The 22,231-nt window shown below is 41.5% G+C and overlaps 1 protein-coding gene across 3 annotated transcripts in view; it reads left to right on the plus strand.

The window, feature by feature from the left end:
• The window catches only part of ARHGEF28 (Rho guanine nucleotide exchange factor 28), a 260,867-nt gene that overhangs the window by 203,618 nt on the left and 35,018 nt on the right, over positions 1–22,231 (plus strand). For all 3 annotated transcript variants that reach the window (XM_030927941.1, XM_030927942.1, XM_010363407.2), the window contains 9 exons: positions 73–327; positions 1,826–1,902; positions 7,158–7,336; positions 8,303–8,394; positions 9,506–9,688; positions 13,408–13,539; positions 16,691–16,791; positions 19,755–19,793; positions 19,888–19,935. In XM_030927941.1, the coding sequence (XP_030783801.1) occupies positions 73–327; positions 1,826–1,902; positions 7,158–7,336; positions 8,303–8,394; positions 9,506–9,688; positions 13,408–13,539; positions 16,691–16,791; positions 19,755–19,793; positions 19,888–19,935 (1,106 nt within the window). The remainder of the gene's footprint in view (positions 1–72; positions 328–1,825; positions 1,903–7,157; positions 7,337–8,302; positions 8,395–9,505; positions 9,689–13,407; positions 13,540–16,690; positions 16,792–19,754; positions 19,794–19,887; positions 19,936–22,231) is intronic.

Below are 22,231 nucleotides of genomic sequence, written 5' to 3' on the forward strand. Positions count from 1 at the left end.
AAAGAAAAAGTTGTCTTCCTTAGTACTCTGGTTTATTATATAGTATTTTTTTGTTTCTTTTCCCCCACACAGAAAGAACCGAAGAACATAAAGACTTATGCAAAGCTCTTTGCTTAATTAAAGACATGATTGCAACAGTGGATTTAAAAGTCAATGAATATGAGAAAAACCAAAAATGGCTTGAGATCCTAAATAAGATTGAAAACAAAACATACACGAAGCTCAAAAATGGACATGTGTTTAGGAAGCAGGCACTGATGAGTGAAGAAAGGACTCTGTTATATGATGGCCTTGTTTACTGGAAAACTGCTACAGGTCGTTTCAAAGGTACTGTGGCTCGACCATACCAATTTCTCCCTTCATACACTTTATTCATTTAACAGAGGACAGATTTTCAAAAGAAAAACATTTCAGAATTGCAGGTACACATGCACAAACCCCAGGTCAGTTGAAAGATTGATTTGTGAATTTCAGTAGGCAAATCTGGCCAATGATACAAATCTTTGGTGGGAGTTTGCTGCCCAAGCTAAAACCTTTATACATATTTTACGAATTTGCAATTTAGTGATGTCTGAAATCAAAGGAACTGAGAGTTATGCTAATTGTTGGCACAGAAAAATTATTCTGGTAACTGTGGTGTGTTGAAAGCAAGGCAGTACACCTACACACCTAGGGTCTGTTGCGTGTCAGCACAGCCTAGGGCTGTCAGACCATGGAGGGGAGAAATAAAAAGAACTCTGAATGTCATCTTTGTTACTGACTAATAGACTACATCCACACACCTGCTGACACTGGTTTAAGCTCTTCCTCAGTGCTGCTGTTTGCTAACTGGCACGAACTTGACTCTGTTCAGGAGTCTAAAGCAGATAATTCCATTTCTTAAGGACTCATTATTAGCTATCACACTGCCTAACCCAGGCTTTCTCACCATGGCCACACACTAGAATCACCTCTGGAGCTTAAAAACATTACAAATGCTCATGTCTCCTCTCAGAGATTCTGATTTTATCGCTGTGAGGATGAAACCAAAGCCCATGGGATGTTTAAAGGCTCTCCAGGTGAGTCTACTATGCAGCCAGGCCTAAGAACCACTGTTTCTAACAGTTCATCTTAATAGCATCCATAGGTAGGAAGTGAGAGGAAGAGGTTGTTAAATTCTAGCTAGTCAAAAATTATTACCCATTGGAGGATGATCAAGTTTTCATGGAGGTTGCAACTAATATCTGAAATGGGATTTGTTGATCAACAACTAGCAATGTTGTATTGAAAATAAATATTAACCACAACCTGTAGATTCTATTGCTCAAAGTCATTTGCTCTTTATCCATTTAGTAGAATCAGTTTGGTAACTTTGTGTTAGACTATTCAGTGGATGCAATGAAGATGACTTCTTGTGAACAATTTGTAAGGGAAGTATGGAATCCTAAATCTTGCTTAGATCTAGATGAAACAAAATAGCAGGCATATATAATTTGAGGTAGAAGCTGCCCTTTTACATTTTTAATTTAGCACCTTTCCTGCCAAAGGTAAGCGTTTGCTCCATTTTATTAAAACTTCCTTTTTTATGGATATTTTTCTTCGGTTTTGAAAGTGACTACATTAAACTTTGCTGGAGATTTACCTATACCTACAGCTACACACAAACATGCACACTTAAAGACAGCTTTCTTTTAAGTTGTTAATAGCATATATCTTTGGCTCTCATAATACAGGTATTTTTAATAAAAGTTTCATACTTAGACTAAGTGTTAGTCTTTTTATTTTTATTAAGTTTATTTGAACTGTGGTTTGCTTCATTAATACTAGTAATGTTTTTTCTTTGAAGATATCCTAGCTCTACTTCTAACTGATGTGCTGCTCTTTTTACAAGAAAAAGACCAGAAATACATCTTTGCAGCCGTTGTAAGTATATGACCGTGTGATGCATTTAAAAAATAGGTTTAATCACACATTTTCTTGAAAAATGCCTAAAATTCCTAGTGAAATAAAATAGTCACAGGGAAGTATATGCTTATGTTATGTTTCCATTATTATTTGTGATTGCAGTGTTTAGAGACAAGCATCTCATTAGGTTAAATTAGCATGGTAAGTGTTGCTTCACGACAACCAGGGCTGGTACTCAGCTGTTTCGGCAGCGTAACCAACTGTGAGAATATTGCAGTCCTTCAGTAGTGGTTAGTGAACAGGCACTGCTCTGAGCCTCCCAAATGTCCCCATGCCATCTAGTTATCTTGGTCTTTCCTCTAGACTCCTCTCTTCCCTGCCCCTTCGGCCCCAAAACCCCTTCCCTTAGATCCAGCAACTGAAATGTGAATGCTGGGCACAGCTGATCTCTTCCAGCACTGGGCTTTCTCCATGCCCATTGGCCCTGCTCTCCCACTTACTAACCCTGTAACTGCCGTCATGTGCCTTCTGCCAGACAAGGGATACCATCCTGATGCTTAATGTTTACAGAAGATTCTTTCTTCTTTTTACTATAGTAGCTTCTAAAGACAGTGTATGAAACTATTTTTGTAGTGTGTTAGAGTAATCTAATTGCTGGCACACAGACTTAGACTAGCAATAAAATGAGTATTTTATGACATTTTGTACAGTCGAGTTACACTAGCAATAAAATCAGTATTTTATGACATTTACTACATGGCATCTGATTGACTTAGAGAAGGACGATATCGCCAGTTAACTCCTTGTTAGCATCATGGAGCATCAGACCCCGTTGGAGGAAAGAATCCAAGACACACAATAGCAATATGGGCAGTGTAATGGTGGCTCCCTAAAATGCTAGTGCTTATCATCCACTGAATGGTAGGACATTTGGGTACCATTAGCAGATACCATTAATTCCAACCAATTTTGGCAAAGTCAAAGCTTAATATGGCTTCTGTTATCTTGTTCAGAGAAAACAAAGAAGCATGTCTATCCAGGGATGAGATTCTGGGAAAGAGGCGGGAGCCGTGCCTCATCTGTCTCTGTGTACTAGGCAGGCTGACTTGAGAAGCTTCTTCATCCTGTTTGGCACATTCCCTTTCATCAACACAATGATGTTGAGTTCTATAAAGGTCAAAGACGTTTTCACAGAGCTACACTAGAGGATAATAAGAAGACTTAAAGAAGTCTGTATGTTCCCAATCGATTTGAACTGTGTTACAAATTTCATGAAAACCTATTGGTTTGTCCAGTGGCTTCTCTAGGCTGTTATCTGAGATGCTCAGAGATTCTCTGAAAGAACATGAGAAAATAAGTGGGAAGGTGGGGACCATTTTGTTTAACCTGTGGGATGGCGAGGTCCATGTAGGAAGAGGAAACAAATTTACATCTTTATAGAAACCAATGCTTCTTTAAAACCAAAGACCTAAAAGAAAAGCAAATTCTGCTTCTTGGATGATATTACCGGACAGATGTCCTGCTGATTGATCATGAAGTAGATAACATAAAGACAACTACATTGTTTTTTAGGACAAGGTAGCATATGGATTCAGATCCTGTAATGCTCAACTTAGAACGTGACTTGAAATGTGATTCTTTCCCTCTTGTCTCATATGACCTCCTGAGGCATTATCTGTGCTACCCTTAGACCGCATTTACCATTAAGTGGGGTATTAGGAATGCAATCCACCAAATGGGAGAATGAAGACAGTTACAACCTAGCTCTTCTTGGTGGAATGTGTTTGGCTATGGACAACAGTAAAATGTTACTGATACTGTTTTTTAAAGATGTTAATCTGACATGTAGCTGCATTCATAAATGACAGCTAAGCCCTTGGTGGTATGAGAGAGCAAAAGAGAAAGCATCATTTTATCCTTGAAGAGTCAGGTACACCCTACTGTTCATACACTCCTGAGTTACATCTATCTGACAACAGCCCATGTGTCACAATATCTTATAGTTAAAATTGTAGGGAATTGAAGCATTTGGCTAGGGGTATACAGATATCTGGATTTCCTAGTTCTCATCCTAGAATTTTAGAAAGTTTTCCTCATGCTAGTACAGGTGAGATTCTCCACTCCTTGTGCCCTTTAGAAAAAACTTCTTCCTCAGGTGCTTGTCTTGCTGCATGTTACAGAAGACGTGATTAATTTGGAAATAGCCAGAAGATTAACAGCTGAAAGTAGCAAGAGGATGGAGTAGTGGGTCCCTACAAGAAAGTTTTGCTTTGTTTTTGTTTTTATAAAGGACTCAGCTGGAAATTGGGGCAAAGCCCAAACCTACAAAATGTGTAAGAAAAAGTAGATGTGTTCACTAAGTCTTAGAATACTGAGTCTAGGAGGAATCTCTTGAACATCAAAGAAGGCAAATTCAAAAGGAGCAAACAACGAAGACATAGTGAACATGTGGACTTGCAAGCTGAAGTTCCAAATAGGAAGCAGTCTCAAAATCTCTGTATCATGGCCGGGCGCGGTGGCTCACACCTGTAATCCCAGCACTTTGGGGGGCCGAGGCGGGCGGATCACGAGGTCAGGAGATCGAGACCATCCTGGCTAACATGGTGAAACCCCGTTCTACTAAAAATACAAAAAATTAGCCGGGTTTGGTGGCAGGCGCCTGTAGTCCCAGCTACTCGGGAGGCTGAGGCAGGAGAATGGCATGATCCCAGGTGGCGGAGCTTGCAGTGAGCCGAGATCGCGCCACTGCACTCCAGCCTGGTAACAGAGTGAGACTTCATCTCAAAAGATAAAAATAAAATAAAATAAATAAGTAAGTAAAATCTCTTTATCACAATGGAATCCCTGAATAGTAGAATCAGCACAGAATGGATACGATGTAACAATACAGCTAAGCGTAGCAGCTCCTTTCCTCTTCTCCTACATTAGAGGTCTTCGACTCCTAATGCCTGTAGGGATTGGGCAGAAATGTGATTGAGTGAACGTGACAGGGTCAGAAGCGAGGATACAATAGAAAGTTGTAGGGACTGTAGTGAAAAGTGAGTCTGTGCCCTGTCTCAAAGATGGCAGGGATTATCTGGCTATAGCCAGTGTTTTAAAATGGGAACATGGGCCCAGGATTGCTAATCTTCTGCTTTCCCCAAGAACCCAGAAATCTAAAGGTTTTAAAAAGTGAAATCCCCTAGTATTTAAATACCGAGAACTTATTTTTAAACTTTGTTTGTTAAATGCCGTGGCACAAATAAAACATCTCTGCAAGCTGGGTTAGGCCTTTGCATCACTAGTGTTTGGCATCTACCTCCGAGGCAGACATGCTACTTCCATTCCTGGAGAGTTAATTGAATTTTTGTTCATCTCCAGTGTTTGTGCGTGGTTAGTATGAATACCGATGGACAGGTTCCTATGCCCCCTGGTCTGATGGTGATCGAATGAATGTTACTTTCCTTGCACTTACCTGTTCTTCACTTTGAAAAGATCTTACCCTGCCACCTCCCCTCCCCTGCAACACTAACCAACTAGTTCAAATAATTTCACTCTTGCTCATGTCTTAAGCAAGTAAACTTACTCTGCCTTTTTACATACAGAGGCTGTTTACCTTGTCAGCTGAGGAAGCTAAAACTGCACATTGAATCAGGGAAACAGATAAGGTCTTGGGAGTAGGTCCATAATAGGATAAGCCAGATTACAAATGCTCCAAGGATCTCCCTAATTAGAGAGGGCAGTATTCCAACAACTCTGCCACGGGGCTGCTTTTGCTTCCATTTTCAGAGGCTGAGCACAGGGCTGCATAGACCAGTGGTCTTGTCCCATTGTATTTTTTTCTCTCATGCTACTCTGAGAAGCATGGGGTGAGGAGGTACTCTGGGTCACCATGGCACACAGCATCAGATGTGGCCAAGTTGTATGATGCTGGGAAAGCTGACAAGCCAGCACCAAGGAGTCAGCAGTGAGGGGACCGTGGCTTGTTCTGGATAAAGGCGTCGCCTAGTCCATGATGGTGAAGCAAAACCACACACTGCAACCAGCTCTGTAAACAGTGGTGGAAGCCACAGACCAAAGAAGAATTCTTCATGTTATCCCCCAAACTGTTCATCCTGAAGTCATTCTTTTCACCATTTTTTCAACGACATCTACCTACCAGGCATCATCAGTGTGCTGTTCCTCTTTCAATCTCCAGTGTTTAGAAAGGGACATTGGAGGATCACAGTAGATGCTGGTAGAAGAGGTGGTTTAATCACGGCGTACATGCCAAATTTTAGACTTTCTTCCTATTACCCTCTGGTGGACTTATGTGAAACTAGTCCTACCAACATTTATTGAGTGCCTACTCTATGCAAGGCTATGTGCTAGGCACAGGAAGATGAATGAGACCCATTCCCACCCACCAAGGGCTCATCTGCTTGGTGAGAAGAGGCAAGAACTTGTAGGCATTTTGTTGCTGTGGCCCACATGACAGTAGCAAAAAGGATTGGTTATGCCTGGGGAGTCGAAGGTCTTGCCCCCTATTCGTATCGTTTATAGTCCACAGGCTGGGCTTCTGAGTTTCTGGGCTTCTTTTCAGTTACCTTATTGAAACAATATTGCAAGTCGAATGGACTTTTTAGGGCCTCCATCCTTCTCAATCTCTTTGTGACATTTGACACATGAGTTTCCTATCTCATGCTGTCTTAGTAAAACTTCTCCTGCCTTGACTATGGCATTTTGATATTTTTCTTCTCTGATTGTTCTGTGTTTTAAACAGCTCAATTTTTAAACAACCAATTCCTTTTTTTTTTTTTTTTGAGACAGAGTCTTGCTCTATTGTCCAGGCTGGAGTGCACTCACTGCAACCTCCACCTCCAAGGTTCAAGCAATTCTCATGCCTCAGCCTCCCAAGCAGCTGGGACTACAGGCGCACACCACCACATCCAGCTAATTTTTGTATTTTTAGTATAGATGAGGTTTCACCACATTGGCCAGGCTGGTCTTGAGCTGCTGACCTCAGGTGATTCACCTGCCTCAGCCTCCCAAAGTGCTGGTATTATAGGAGGGAGCCACACCCAGCCTAAACCACCAGTTCTTAAGGATGAGCATTCCCGTAATTCCTCTTTTTCCATCCTCTCTTTTCCATACCGTCTCCATTGGAGATTGTATCAACTTCTATAGCTCTTTTGAAAAGATTGAAAGTGGAGAAAGGTTTACCTACTACTGTTGCTTCCTTTAGCTCATGTTTTACAAGAGCCTTACTTTAGCTAGGATGCTGTTTCATCTGCTCACCTTCCTATTTTATATAGGATCAGAAGCCATCAGTTATTTCCCTTCAAAAGCTTATTGCTAGAGAAGTTGCTAATGAGGAGAGAGGAATGTTTCTGATCAGTGCTTCGTCTGCTGGTCCTGAGATGTATGAAATTCACACCAATTCCAAGGAGGAACGCAATAACTGGATGAGACGGATCCAGCAGGCTGTAGAAAGGTAACATTTCCTTCTGTCCATAATCTATGGAACAGAGTTGTTCAACTGGGGAAAATATTCTAACCATGTCTTCCTGCATGAAAACTTTGCCTCTGCCAGAATGGTCTGCTCCCTGCCCCCTGCACCTGCCTACGATAGCCCCCCATCTGCAGCTTTCTCCTCCACGCCTCCCTGCATGTAATGCCTGCACCTCCCTCTGCCTGTGTGCGCCCTGCCAGGCGTTGATGCAGCTCGGGCCTCCCTTCCTCCATGAGGACCTCTTCAGTCCTGGTGATCTCTTTCTTGCCTGAAATTCTTTAACACCTGCTCACTAAAGCATTTACTCAATGCTTCTTATATACTGCCTTGTAGCTATTATCTTTTTTATGTACATATGTGTGTGTTTCTTTAATTAGATTGGAAGCTCCTCGAGGGCAGGGGTCATGTCTTATGTTTCTCTGTGTGCCTAGTGCTGAGAAATCATTCAATAAATGTTTCTGAATTGGTGGATCTAAGTATTCTAAGTCAATTTGTTCCTCATTACTTGTGCAAGGACAGTTTTTATAATTGGGAGCACAAGGGTGGAGGAGATCATTCTCAACAGTAATTTAATTAGTTAGATCCTGAAGTTATATACAATTTCTGTACCTCCACTGCACCCCATCTGATCTGGCACCCCACTTCTATTCCCTAAAATTCTTATACTTTATTCCCATTATGGGTGTGTGTGGTGAGTGTATGTTTGTGTTCACTGGAATATTTGAGTCATCCCACACCGCTGATTTTGAGAGTCATGTAATGTTATGCAAGATTCTTTGTATTCTCAAGAAAACAAGTCTCTGGCCAGGGGGCATGATGCATTCCCTTTATGCTGAAATTTTCTCCCTTTATGAATAAATCCATTGCCAAGTTCCCATGTTTTTCTAATGAATCTACAGATACTTGCATTTGGTTTCAGTTGTGTCTCCTGACTATTGTCTTTTAAAGTTGTCCTGAAGAAAAAGGGGGAAGGACAAGTGAATCTGACGAAGACAAGAGGAAAGCTGAAGCCAGAGTGGCCAAAATTCAGCAATGTCAAGGTACAGTGCAGGCACTTCTGGCTCCCTGGTCGTGGTGTTCTCCTGGGTGTTGGGAAAGCCTGAGTGTCATGAACAGGAGGTTATAACTACATGATTCATCCTGTGTACCTGAGGCCCACCTGGACCACCCTCCCAAGAAACACTGAAAACCAAAAACTTACACTAGAAATGCTCAAATAAGATGACATTCTCTTCACTTCCACCTTAGTGATTAAAATGGATGTAAAACATGCACATGAAACAATAGCTGTGGGCAGTGTGGTGCAGAGGAATGTTGGAGTTACTTGTCTCATGGTTTAATTTTAGGTCTCAGCACTGTCATGTCAATGACTTTGGTCTGGTCCCCAGTTTCCAAGTTTGTGAAAGAAGGAGATTAGATTAGCTCAGTGATTCTCAACTCTGGTTTGACATTGGAATCAGTTGAGAGGTCTTTAAAAATACAGATACCTGGGCCTCACTCTCCACCAACTGAATCTGAATCTGTGGCCGGTGGGATGTAGACTTTGGGGTTTTCAGCTCTCCCAAGGTGACTTTGAAGCACAGAGGAGACTGAGAATTCCTGGATTCAATGCTGGTTAAGGTCCCTTTGCGCTTTAAGAATTCTGCAACATGTTGAAATCTGAGGACAATGATGCATGCAAAGATGGGCAAAGAAATTGGATGTTTAGAAACAAAAACTTAAACCAGTATGTTTGGTTTTGACCAAAACTGGCTGAAGCCTGTGCCGTTCCAGGCATTTGTATTGTTCACTCATCATGGATGGGACTACCTCAATTTTCATTCCCAAGCTTAATGTTTAGTCTTAATAGAAACCAGCCTGAATAAACAAAGAATAGCTTTGCAAATTTTCTGGAATTAAGGGACTGAGAAAAGAACCTTATTTACAGAAAGGACAATGGAAGCTGAGAAAGTTGTTAGTCACTTGCTGGAGGCCACAGTCACTAAGCGGCATGGTCAGGACTGATACCTGCATCTACCCTACTCATCCAGCCTGGGCTTTCTCTTGGAGGTCACACTGCTTGCTAATTAGCTACATCTTTTTCGTGGACTTTCACATTAGTGGTTGTATTCATGTTAGTGATAATCTTCTCTGGTAAATACTATTTCATAGAAATACTCACTAACCAAGACCAACAAATTTGTGCGTATTTGGAGGAGAAGCTGCATATCTATGCTGAACTTGGAGAACTGAGTGGATTCGAGGACGTCCATCTAGAGCCCCACCTCCTTATTAAACCTGACCCAGGCGAGCCTCCCCAGGCAGCCTCATTACTGGCAGCAGCACTGAAAGAAGGTAAGTCGCTTTGAGAAGGGTTTGGGTTGACAGGTTCAGAAAATGTTTATTGAACACCTACTATGTGCCTTGCACTGTGGTCTTGGTGCTGAGGATACAGCAGAACAAGACAAGTTCCTTACTCGGCTAGAACTTGTATTTCTGGAAACACCAAATATAAAGAAATAAATATGTCAGATTGTATCAAGTGCTATGAAGAAAAAGAAGCAGTATAAGGGGGAAAGAGGGTGATGGAGTTGGGATGGCTCTGTTTTAGATAGGGGGTCAGGGAAGGCCTCTCTGATATAATGATATGTAAGTGGACATGAAGGAAGAAAGCCGAGTGATATCTTGAGGGAGAGTCTTCCAGGTGTAGGGAATGGCCGGCACAAAGGTCCTGGTGCAGGAAAGTGCCAGTATCGCCTGAGGAGCAGGCAGGGGGACAGCACAGGCAGAGGGAAGGGAGGGTGGGGTGAGCAGTGCAGGGGATGAGTCCAGGTTTCTATGAGTCCAGGGTTCACTAGGTCTCAGGTTGCATGGCAGGAGAGAAGGACTTGGAATTTCATCCTGAGTGGGATGGGAAGCATTAGAGAATTTTGAGTGGAGCAGGGACTTGACTTGTGGTTTGAAAGGTACCTCCTGACTGCTGTGTGGAGAATAGACTTAAGGGGGCGAAGTGCAGATGTTGGTAATAACAATGGGAGATGGTGGCCGAGGTCGGGTGAAGGGCAAGATCATTGGAGATGAGAAAGTCCAGAGGATGAGAGGCCAGGGTGGTGGAAGGACTAAGTTTATAGAATTGAAAATATTGAGAATTTTGACAGGATTAGCACTGGTGGGATGCGGAGAACTTGTGCCGTGTGCTGACTCATTCAGAGAAGGCAGGCGAGTGGCTGAAGGTCTATAGAGGAAAGTCAACAAGGAGCGGTAGTGAGCAGTATACCCGGAGGGCAGGAGTTTCGAGGCAGAAAGGAGTTGAAGAAGAGGTGGAGATAATGGTCTGGAAGTGACAGTGGGACAAAGGCCTTCGGAGATAAACCAGCCACCTCCTGAGAGACTGGCAGGAAATGCTGTTGTACAGAAGAAGGGCTGGTAAATTACAGACCACGGACTACACACGTCCCACCACCTGCTTTTGTAAGTTTGCTTTTACCAGAACTCAGCCACATCTGCTTGTTTATGTGTCACTTGTGGCTACTTTTTCCTACAGTGGCAGAGATGAGCAGTTTTGACAGACTGTTTAGTCCACAAAACCTAAACTATTAACTGGCTCTTTGCAGAAAATGTTGGCCAGCCTCTGGTTTAGAATCTCAGAATATTAGCTCTGGAAGAGAATTTAGGAATCTTAGAATCAGCCATCTTTATTTCCCAGTTGAGGAAGCTGAGGTCTTGAGAAGGGCATAGAGGTCTGAAGTAGGGTTCACTGATAGAACCCCTCATTCATCTGTTTCTCAGATATCCATTGAGCATCTACCTTGTACTGTTGCTGGTGCTTGGGAGGCAGTGATGCTTTTGTAAAAATTTTTTTTTTTGAGACGGAGTCTCGCTCTGTCGCCTAGGCTGGAGTGCAGTGTCCGGATCTCAGCTCACTGCAAGCTCCGCCTCCCGGGTTTACGCCATTCTCCTGCCTCATCCTCCCGAGTAGCTGGGACCACAGGCGCCCACCACCTCGCCCGGCTCGTTTTTTTGTATTTTTTAGTAGAGACGGGGTTTCACTGTGTTAGCCAGGATGGTCTCGATCTCCTGACCTCGTGATCCGCCCGTCTCGGCCTCCCAAAGTGCTGGGATTACAGGCTTGAGCCACCGCGCCCGGCCTTTTGTAAAATTTTTAGTGATGAAAGATAGACAATACTTAAGGAAAAAGAGAACTTTGGATAGTTGTCTATCCCAAAGATAATGGGATTGTGATAAGGTGAAGGTGTTGCTTCAGAGAGATTAGCCTAAAGACCTCTTTTTGAGATGAAGATTGAGAAATAAGAAGCCATCTGTCTCAAGAGCTTGGGGAGGATCATTTTGGGCAGAGAGAAGGAAGTGCAAAGCCCCTGAGGCTGCAGTGAGCTTCACATGTTTAAGGAAAGAAAGGAGGCCAGGGTAGCAGATGTCAGCATGGATCACCATTAGATGAGGTGATGTAGGCCAGGCAGGCTGGGATCATATCATTGTAGGCCATATTTAAATAATTTTAAAAGAGGATGTTATTCCAAACATGATGGAAAGCACTGGAAGCTTTTAATCATGGGTGTGGCGTGATCTTATTTATGTCTTAACTCACTGGCTGCTGAATGGACAAGAGACTAGATGGAGACAAATCTGCCTAGAGACTTGTTAGGAAGTAATAACAGAAGTTGAGATGAGCCTTGGTCTAGACCAGTGCCATTGACAATGGGAGCAGAGAGAAGAGGCCGAGTCAAGATATATTTTAGAAATAAAGTCAAAAAGAAACTTCCAAGTGGGATGACAAGAAGCAGTGACCTCCCTCATTATCTTTGATAAAGCCTTGATCAAATAGATCACCCACTCTCAGTATCAGCCAGTGGTTTTAACTTTCTCCCCCACCAAAACTTTCACTAACGCTGGGTTGTACGCTCATCTGCTTCCATTCCTCTGGCACACTGTGACAGAGGTGCCAGGGCAGCAGCGGACCCAGCTGCTTAGAACCCAGAGCAATGGAGGTGCTGCCTTAGCTGCAGTTGGATAATCCACCCTCGGTCACTGACCATCCAGCACCAGCTGCAGCCGAAAGATCGAGCAGGAGTTCTTATCAGAGTGAGGGAGTTATCTTCTGACAAAAAACCAGTTCAGTAGTGCACCTTGAATGGTCTCCTTGGGACTTCACTCTGCTGGACAGCTTTTCCTCCTTCCTTTCTTTTCTTCTGTCTCTGCCTCTTGAAACCCATCCATCCTTCCAGGTCCTGCTCAGTTTTCACCTCCTGTAAAAACATATTCCGAATCTTGCTAGCTAATAGAATGCTCTTCCTCCTCCATGCTGCAGTAGCATTTATGATGCTCTAATAAAGCTGATGGAGATGAGTGCTGAACGCCTGCTTCTGCATAGCCTAGTGAGTCGTGTATGTCTCTTTCCTCCTCCAATCTGTAAACTACCCTCTTAGTTGTCAAATGCCCAATAGCCCCTAGAACAGGTGCTTGTTTAAAATACACATCCTGTTTTCTCCTCCAGAGAATCAAATCCAGTAAGTCTAGAGCCAAAGACTGGGAATCTGTATTTCTAAAGACAAGTGTAGGGAAAATACTCTTTTGAGGAATAGCTAATATGTCTGAGTAACAGGTTTTAAAAAGTTAATGCCTGGTATGTTTCTACTAACTGAATGACAGGCAGTTTTTAGGCCTACCAATTTACTGAAAGTTGCATTTGAGATATTTTTATATAATGGGTTTATAGTTTTTTATTGAGTTAATTCTCTGTTGTAAAATGATGCTAAAAGTATTGGTCTAGATTAAAGATCTGCAAACTTTTCCTATAAAGGGCCAGATATGAAGTAGTTTGGGTTTTGTAAATCACAGTCTCTGGGATGCAGTGGTGTGTGTGCATGTGTGTGTGTGAGTGCGTGCACAGGCACATGCCCGTGTTTTGACAACCTTTAAAAATGTAAAAATCATTTTTAGCCCCTGGGTCATATAAAAACAGGGACAGTCCAAATGCAATTTGCCAACTCCTGGTCTAGATTAAATATATACCTATCTTTGTTTTTTAGATTTATTTTTGTTTTTCTCTATCTTAGCTGAGAGCCTACAAGTTGCAGTGAAGGCCTCACAGATGGGCGACGTGAGTCAATCATGCGAGGACAGTTGTGGAGACTCTGTCTTGGCGGACACACTCAGTTCTCATGATGTACCAGGATCGCCGACTGCCTGTAAGTGAAAGTGCAGGCCTTGGCAATGAGCCCGAGCACAGCCCCTGGAGCTTACAGTGGTCGCGTAAAGTAAAGGCAATGACTGTCTCTGGTTGAAGGGGACTTGATATATTTTTTTAAATTAGAAAAACACTAAGAATAAATAAGCTAGCCTAAATGAATATCATATGCATACAATAATGACACTGGGGTTTCAAGTATGAGGATCTAAAGAGTAGTTGGTGGGTTATACTGCTCTGTTTGCCAGCCAAATGTTGGACCTTCCCCAACACCTACCCTGCCTCATTTTTGATATGATTTATTGAATACAGTTTTGAAAGCACTTTTTAACTTTTCTGGTTTTTTAAAAAAGGAGTCGCTGCAGTCGATTACAGAACAAGCACTTAAACCTAATCTCATGTGCATCAACTGAGAAAACAACTCAGAAAACCAGAAATATACACACGGCTCCCTCCGCCTCCCTCCTTTCTCTCTCTCTCTCTCTCACACACACACAGTTTAGTGGTATGGTTAAAGCGGAAGTGCCAGAAAATTCTTGATCTGTGCCATCCTACACTTTAGTTCATGTCAGAATTCATTTATTAAAACACTGTTTCAATACATTTTAAATATAAAAAATAGAATGTAGAGAGTTGGTTGAGGTAATTTCCCAGAACCTAGCTATCCAAAGACTGGGAATCTGTATTTCTAAAGACAAGTGAAGGGAAAATACTCTTTTGAGGAATAGCTAATATATCTGAGTAACAGGTTTTAAAATTTTAATGCCTGGTATGTTTATACTAACTATATGTATAGTTGTAGGCTACTTAGTTCCAGAAAGATTTCTAAGATAAAAGCATAAAGAGTATACTTTTCATCCTGTGCAGCTGGTAACAACCTTACTTCCACAAGGTCTTATGTGCGTAAGATAAAATGGATAAAATGTCTTCAATAGTTAGAGATTGGAAAGTTAAATTGAACTCAGAACTTCTTTAACAACATCCCTTGATTAAGATATATAGACGCAGTATAGCTTTTTAATTCTATACTTCTTTTTTCCTTTTTTAAATACCAGCACCACTAATTATCTTCCTCTGTCAAGTTCTGCTTTATCTAATCCTGGGTTTCTATTTTCAGAATGCGCACATATGTTTTTCATTTTGACACAGCCCAGATTCATCAGGGGAGTTGTACTGCCCTGGGTGATTTCCTTTTAAAAGAAGATCCTCATTATGCCATTGAGGAGGCTCTGTCTAAAAATACATGCAGGGATCTGCTGCTCTCAGCCTCGCCCCAGGGACAGCTGGAGAGGCTCCGCTCCGCAGCTGCCCGAGCCCACGGCCGAGCCTTCCCTCCCTTCAGGCCAGGCAGTGAAGGTCTCCTTGTCTGTATCCACGTCTCTCATGACTGGGGGGAGTTTCAAAAGGGACACCCGTGGCATTTGCCAGAACCATTGAGAGGCTCTTTAGAGGGGTCTGATATCGGGATTCAGGCAGAGGAACTACCAAAGCTGGCTGGTGGGGTCCTGTACCCAAAGGCCTCTTCAGTTCCGGGTCAGACAGGAACATGGTGTTATGAGAGTTTGATTCTCTTTATAAAGTTGTTCAAGGCGCAAGGCTATTCCTAAATGAAGGTCTACAACTCTGACTGAATGGGTGTCGGTTCTGCAAGTGACTTGGAGGACTGGGCTCTTCTGCATCAGGCTTATGTCAGCCTGAGGTTATAAGCCAAGCAGACCGCTCTATTTTCAGTCTTCAGTATACATGATGAGTATCTTCTCCTTCTAGGAAAGTTCTGTCCACTGGAGACCCTCTCGCCCACCCTGAAACTGGATACAGGGACAGGGACCTGATCTGTGTTTTATTCTTCTGCCTTGCCATCAGCTTCTTTCCCATTTGACTTTCCTAACTTCTGTGAGGGAGTGAGAAACAGAATGGTGAATTCTTTAGTGATGCCTTTGGCCACCCTTTAAGAGTTAGGAATAGCACCCATTAGTAGAACCATTTTTCAAACGACAGAGAAACCTATGAAACGTCCTCTCACTGTAAGTGAATAAGTGCTGATCAGCTTGAACAAAATGGACTTGTTTGTAGCTGATCTCATCTGAAGTCGTTTCTGTTTAGACAAACATTTCTTTGCATTAGAAGAGGCCTTTGAAATCCTAGAGGACTCTCATTTTCCAAAGACATAAGTATTTTTATTAATTTAAAGAAAAACATTTCCTGTATTGGAAATAAAGTTCCCAGATGACACAATAAAAAATTATACAAACTGTGTCACAAAGTGAATATCGATTTTGTCAGGGTCCACATTGGACATGGTTCTAATAAAACACTGTTTTGGGCTTTGAAAATTCTAGTTTTAATCAGTGCAAGGTGGGCACAGTTTAAGTTTTAACTGAGTTCACATGGGTAAAGAAATAAATAAAATCCTGTCAACAGAGATTTAATGGATGAAGTGAAATCTGTATTTGGTATTTAAAAATATTTCGGGATGAATTTCTGTGTTTGCATAGGTTAAATACATAGTATTTGTAAATTTAAAGCATAAATAAGAAATGTGAGAAAAACAACACATTTATAAATTGTTAAAAAATAAGTTATTCAGAGATAGGGACAGGTTCTTGGTTTGTATGACTGTGAGACTGTGAAGTATTAGCCATCTCCACCTTCCTAGAAAGACGTCTCCCTCCTCCTTCGGACTCCTCCTTCCTCCTAACCCTTGTTTATCATCTGCTGCTCTTGCACTGGCCACAAGGGAGACTTTTTACAGACTTGGGTCTGCCAAAAGACCTTGCTTTTTTTCTACAGCACCTGTTTTAAATTTCACCCTTCCCAGGAGGCTTTTTCCTATTAAGTGAGAGTGAGATGTAGCGTCTACCCTCTGTACCACGAACAACACACGAACACTTCAGCGCAAGAAAAGTACAAAGATGGTGATACCTTGTACCGTTGGTCAGTTGCTGTCTGTTAGCCTGTAAGCCCCATGCGGGCAGGGACCACGTGCATCGCTCTGCGCTCATCCAAGCACCTCGTCTAAGAATACTCAATACGTAGTATTTTGTGATGTTTCTTATTTTGAAATATGTGTTGGCCGTGTACAGGAGAACCCGATCGGCTGGCTGATGTTTGACGCTGTCCTTTTTGTTTCTGTCTCGATGGCGTGCTTCCAGCATTAGTCACAGGAGGGAGAGAAGAAAGAGGCTGTTCGGATGTGGATCCCGGGATCCAGGGTGTGGTAACCGACTTGGCCGTCTCTGATGCAGGGGAGAAGGTATTGTGAACTGATTTGTTAGTAAACGGCAGCGGTTACTGTGTATAATAAAATAGCCTCAGGTTCTGGTCTGTCACGGCAGTGAGTGGGACCGAGGTGCTTTTCTGAATTGTTCTCAATTGATTTAAATATTCATATTTAAACTTTCTAACTTATTTCTTCAAATGTGCTTGCACTTCCTGTGTCATGTAGGTGTAAACAAAGCAATGATTGAAAAGTTATTAAAAAGATTAAAAACTCTCCTGTGTATATGTGTGTCTGTGCTCTCTGACTTCTGGTCTTTCTGCCCTGCAGACCTTTGCTTCTCACCCACTATGTCTGGCAGCTCTGGCACCCGGGGGCCCTTTTGCAACCAGATGGCGCCAAAGTAATTGAAACACCTTTTCCTTTGGAATATTCTTGCTTCTTCCACCTTCCTTGACCCTCCTCTCCTTGCAGAGTTGATTTCCTGTCACCACCCACATTTCACCTACTTTTTTTGTGGTCAATTTTTAATTAATTTGACCAATTTTTGCTTGGGGCACAGCGATTCTAAATGCTTCTTTTTTGACTTACTGCTATATACATAGGTGTTAACTCTCTCTTGAAGAATTAAATACATAAAACTTCCTATTAATGTCCACTAAAAGTGAGATGTCAGAAATAGGGAAGGAATAAAATATGGTTCTGGGAGGTGGCAAGTTGGCCTCTTCCAACTTGTCGGGGCTCCAGAGTTTAGCTTTCTCTAAAATTGAATTAGGTACATTACTAGGTGCCAATATGTGTCAATGTGAAAAAATGGCAAATGTCAGGTCTTCTCTTATATATACAACATATTTTACATATTATATACTTTTTGTGTATATTACATAGGACTGAGAAATCAAGTCCAGGACTTTTAAAATCCAGAGAAAAGACAGCTGTGACTGAGTGTTCTTTTTTAAACTTCACAGGCCAAAATGAGCATAGGAATGTAATATTTGACTCTACTCCTTCTGATTGTAAGCTTTCTAACGTATTGCTTCTTAAAATGTTCCTGCTTTTCATCCTTTTCGGTGAAGACTTCACTTTTCAGTGTGAAATTTGTGGTGTCCAGCTGTGTTAATAGAAAAGAGAGAGCGAATTAGTAATAGTTTAATTTTGAATTCAAAGTTGGGTGGCTGCTACCCCTGGAGTCTCCCTCTCTCACTTCAATTCAGCTACAGGTAGACAATTGAGGTTAAGTGTCCAGGTTCTTTGGATTAAGCTATCTGCAAATTTTTTCTCTTAATAAGGCATTTTGAAAAATTAATAAATTAATAAACCCAGGTAAAGGGCAGGATCCAAACTTTTAAAAGGTGTATAATGGATATTTTGTCATTAGCATCCTCTACAAGGTAAAGTTAGAACAAATTTCTGAAATAATTTTAAAAAATGAAATCTAACTCAAATGCAGAAATAATGGATAAATCACCAACTGCAGTTTTAAACATTCACCACAAGGTGGCAGAACTACTCCATTAAAAACGCGAAATTTCCTGTCTTGTGTCAAACCTAGTGGCTTTTGGGCATAAGTAACAACAGGTAGCACAGTCCAGCTCATTTCTATGGTTCTAATTTTTATAGACTATAAAAACTCTGTGCCATATGGTCTTACTACAGGAGCAGTGGAATGGGGATGGGCCAAGACACAGCCAGAAGAGCTGCAAGAACGCCAACAATCCCTCTAGGGCGGGGATTCTTACAGCCTGTTCTCTCCCCCAGGGTTGGGCACAGATCTAATGTCTTTAAGCTTCATCTCCTTTTTCAGCCTCTGTCATTTCCCTATCAGAGGTGCTGCTTACGAGTGAAATCTTTAATTGGCAGTCCAGGGGAAGCAGAGGTCTGGCTAACTCATCCTGGCATCACCAGCCTAAACTAATTGAATTTAACAACTTCAAAATTACCTGAGGACATGACCATGGCTGGCTGCTTTTTATGGCTTAAAATTAGATGTGCCCAGATGAAAGCAAGCAGCATACAGGAGACTGTGTTAATAGAAAAGAGAGAGTGAATTAGTAATAGTTTAATTCAGGGTATCCGATGGTCTCCCATAGCGTTAGGTGTGAAGTTTATAGTGGGTGATCGATATTTATTGATTGATTGGCATAGCCATCGAGTTCAACTTAGAATCATTCACTCGAGTGTCCATGTTACGTCAGGCATCATTCTTATGATATGGAGCACATGGATAAAGTCTTGCTACTCACTGATTTGCATCCTAGGGAAAGAAGGCAGACAATAAATGAATAAATAAGTGCCATCACTATCCACATGTGCCCTTAATGTGTGCTGTCGAAGAGACAATGAATGAGGCATAGACCCTGTCCCTAAAGAACAGATGGTCTCCTGTGGCTGGTTCATGGCCTCTGCTGCTAGTACTACTACTAAGGCAGTCACTGGTCTGGTGATCTCTGACTGTGGTGGGATCTAGAGCAGCCCAGCTAAGCGTGCCCCTATGGCCAGGGTCTGAGTCTGGTTTATTTTTTCCCAACTGCTGTATATTTTGATGTCGTGAATCTCAAACATTGAGAAAAGGAGTTGAGGCCAGATATGATATAACTTCCAATCTGGCCTCTAGAATATAAAAGGTCAGCCTGACCCAAAAGACAACTGCAGTCTGAGCACAGGGAACTCAAATCACATTGTGGTTTGCACAAGGTAAATGTTGTCACTTGAGTTTTCAGGGTGTCCTTACTGTCATCCCTTGTTGTTTTAAGGAGTGATTGGGTGAAAATTGCCATGTATCTCAAACATCAACTTTGCGTGAAGGATGCTCTTGTTGTCAACTGTTTGTTTAATTCTATAGGTTTTTATTTCTGGGAGGAAACTGAGTCAGTATAGATGAGATAATCAAGTTTAGAGACAGCAAAGTGATTTACCCAAGTCATACATTTTGGGACATTACAGGGCAGCTTTTCAAAAGTAGAATGGTTATTCATTTTCTTGTTTTTTATGTATTTTAGGTGGAATGTAGAAATTTTCCAGGTTCTTCACAGTCAGAGGTGAGCTGCACATACCTTAAATGTATCACCAGCCTTTATTTGTGGAGAACGAAAGCTTTTTCAAGAATTTGACACTTATAATTTTGTTTTTCAGATTATACAAGCCATACAGAATTTAACCCGTCTCTTATATAGCCTTCAGGTAACTACTCTCCTCTAATCTTTGACCTTGTGAATGTTTCTCTTAATGCAATTCTCTTTGATGATTCCCAGACTTTAAAAATGAGAACAAGTGAGAGGTAGGGAATGATCTTTAAAGAATGGCAGCCTTCTAAGTATAATGTGTTGGACTCACATGGTTTTGTAATCAGAGGCAACACCATGACTATATTTTATACCATTCTTCTCTGAAATCATAAAACAGTTCATATCTTTAAAAAATATTGATGAATATGATCTGGCTTGACATTTACAATGAAACTCTTAGGTGAGCATAGCATGACTTCACATTTTCTGATGAAAACCTAAATTCACACCTAAACAACTTTGACTTCTCCATGTGGCCATCAGCCTTTAGAGTAGTTAAGTAATCCATATGTTGCTTTACTCTTTTGTTTGTTCATCCACTCAACACTTATAAATTTATTAATGTTGAGGGGATGAATACGCAGTGCCCATCTCTGTGCTGAGTATGCTGAGGGCAGAGCACACAAAGGCAAATGAGCCACACAGCCTGCTCTCAAATGGCTTACTGTCTTTCAAGGAAAAGCAGACATTTAAAAAAAAATCATGCTTGCATTTAGGATTAAATGGGTGGATGATCCCTTAGGCTGGGGTCTCCAAACCTCTAGGTACAGAGTGGTACCCGTCTAGGGTGCACAACAGGAGGTGAGCCAGGGGCAAGTGAGCCGTACCACCTGAGCTCCGCCTCCTGTGAGATCAGTGGTGGCATTAGATTCTCATAGGAGCGTGAACCCTATTGTGAACTGTGCATGCAATCTAGGGATCTAGGTTGCCCACTCCTTATAAGAATCTAATGCCTGATGATCTGAGGTGGTACAGTTTCATCCTGAAACCATTCTCACCACACCCCACTCCATCCATTAAAAAAAATCTGTCTTCCACAAAATGGGTCCCTGCTGCCAAAAAGGTTGGAGACCACTAGCTTAGACCATGCACAAGAAAGAGGCTCAGTGTGTCCGATGGCTTAATTTACTCATTAAAATATATCTCGAAAGGATATACATGCAATGTTTGGATTGTTGAAAAATTTGTAGAAAAATTTGAGAATACAAGTAAATGAAAGAAAATGATTTCTGATTCTACAAAGAGAATTAAAATTATCATGTTGATGTATAAGGCTCCAGATTTTAGAATTGTTTCCTATGCACTCTTCTGTAATATGTAACTTTCTGTCATCAACTATTGTTCCAAAGCATACTTTTTAATGATTATATGTTAAATTCAAGTCTGTGGGGTTTATTCAATCCCTTATCGTTTATACTTTTGTATTATTAACAACACTGTAGAGGACATCCTTGTGTACTCATCTCTTTGAATACATCTGACTGTTTCCTTAGGATAAATAAGAAGAATCATTTTGTTTCGGTTTTCAATAGACTTTGCCAAAATAATCAAATCAACCAACATTCTCTCTTTTTCTCTTCCATTTGAAGATGGATTAGGGTATCTGATTATTTTATTTGTACTTCTTTGACTACTACTGAGACAAAACATTTTTCCCTCACTGGTTTATTATTCATTCATGCTTCATATCTTGTTGAATTTAAAAGAAAATAAAATGAAGCCTAAGTTCTCAGCAGAAAATATAAAGGCATGCTGCATTCCATGTTTAATTATTTAGACTTTGACTCCATCAGGACTTCTTTCTCTTATGACCTTTTATTCTTGCTCTAGGACCAACATCTGAATTGTTAAAGCCTTGGATTACATTTGAATATATGACAGTGCTACTCTTATTTATTTTTCTATGCATATTTATATATTCTTCCACAAGAGCTCTTATTTTTTATTTATTTAGTTTTTTGAGACAGGGTCTGGCTCTGTTACCCAGGCTGGAGTGCAGTGGCACAATCTCAACTCACTGCAACCTCCGTCTCCTGGGCTGAAGCCATCCTCCCGCCTCAGCCTCCCAAGGAGCTGAGACTATAGGCGTGTGCCGCCAAACCTGGCGAGTTTTTCTTTTTTTAGTAGAGACAGGGTTTCACCATGTTGCCCAGGCTGGTCTCCAACTCCTGGGCTCAAAGTGATCTACCTGCCTTGGCCTCCCAAAGTTCTGGGATTACAGGCCTGAGTCACTGCGCCCAGTCCCACAAGAGCTCTTAGACAAGTTTCTTATCTCTTACCAACACCATTAAATTAAAATTTCATTATATTTTTGAATTAAATTGGAGAGAATCAACACCTTTACCTTAATCACTTACTCATATAAGAACATTGGTCAGTCATCTCTTATTCTATGATTTGCTGGAGAGCTT

The sequence above is a fragment of the Rhinopithecus roxellana genome, chromosome 3 (genome assembly GCF_007565055.1).
Source record: "Rhinopithecus roxellana isolate Shanxi Qingling chromosome 3, ASM756505v1, whole genome shotgun sequence".
Taxonomy (NCBI): Eukaryota; Metazoa; Chordata; class Mammalia; order Primates; family Cercopithecidae; genus Rhinopithecus; species Rhinopithecus roxellana.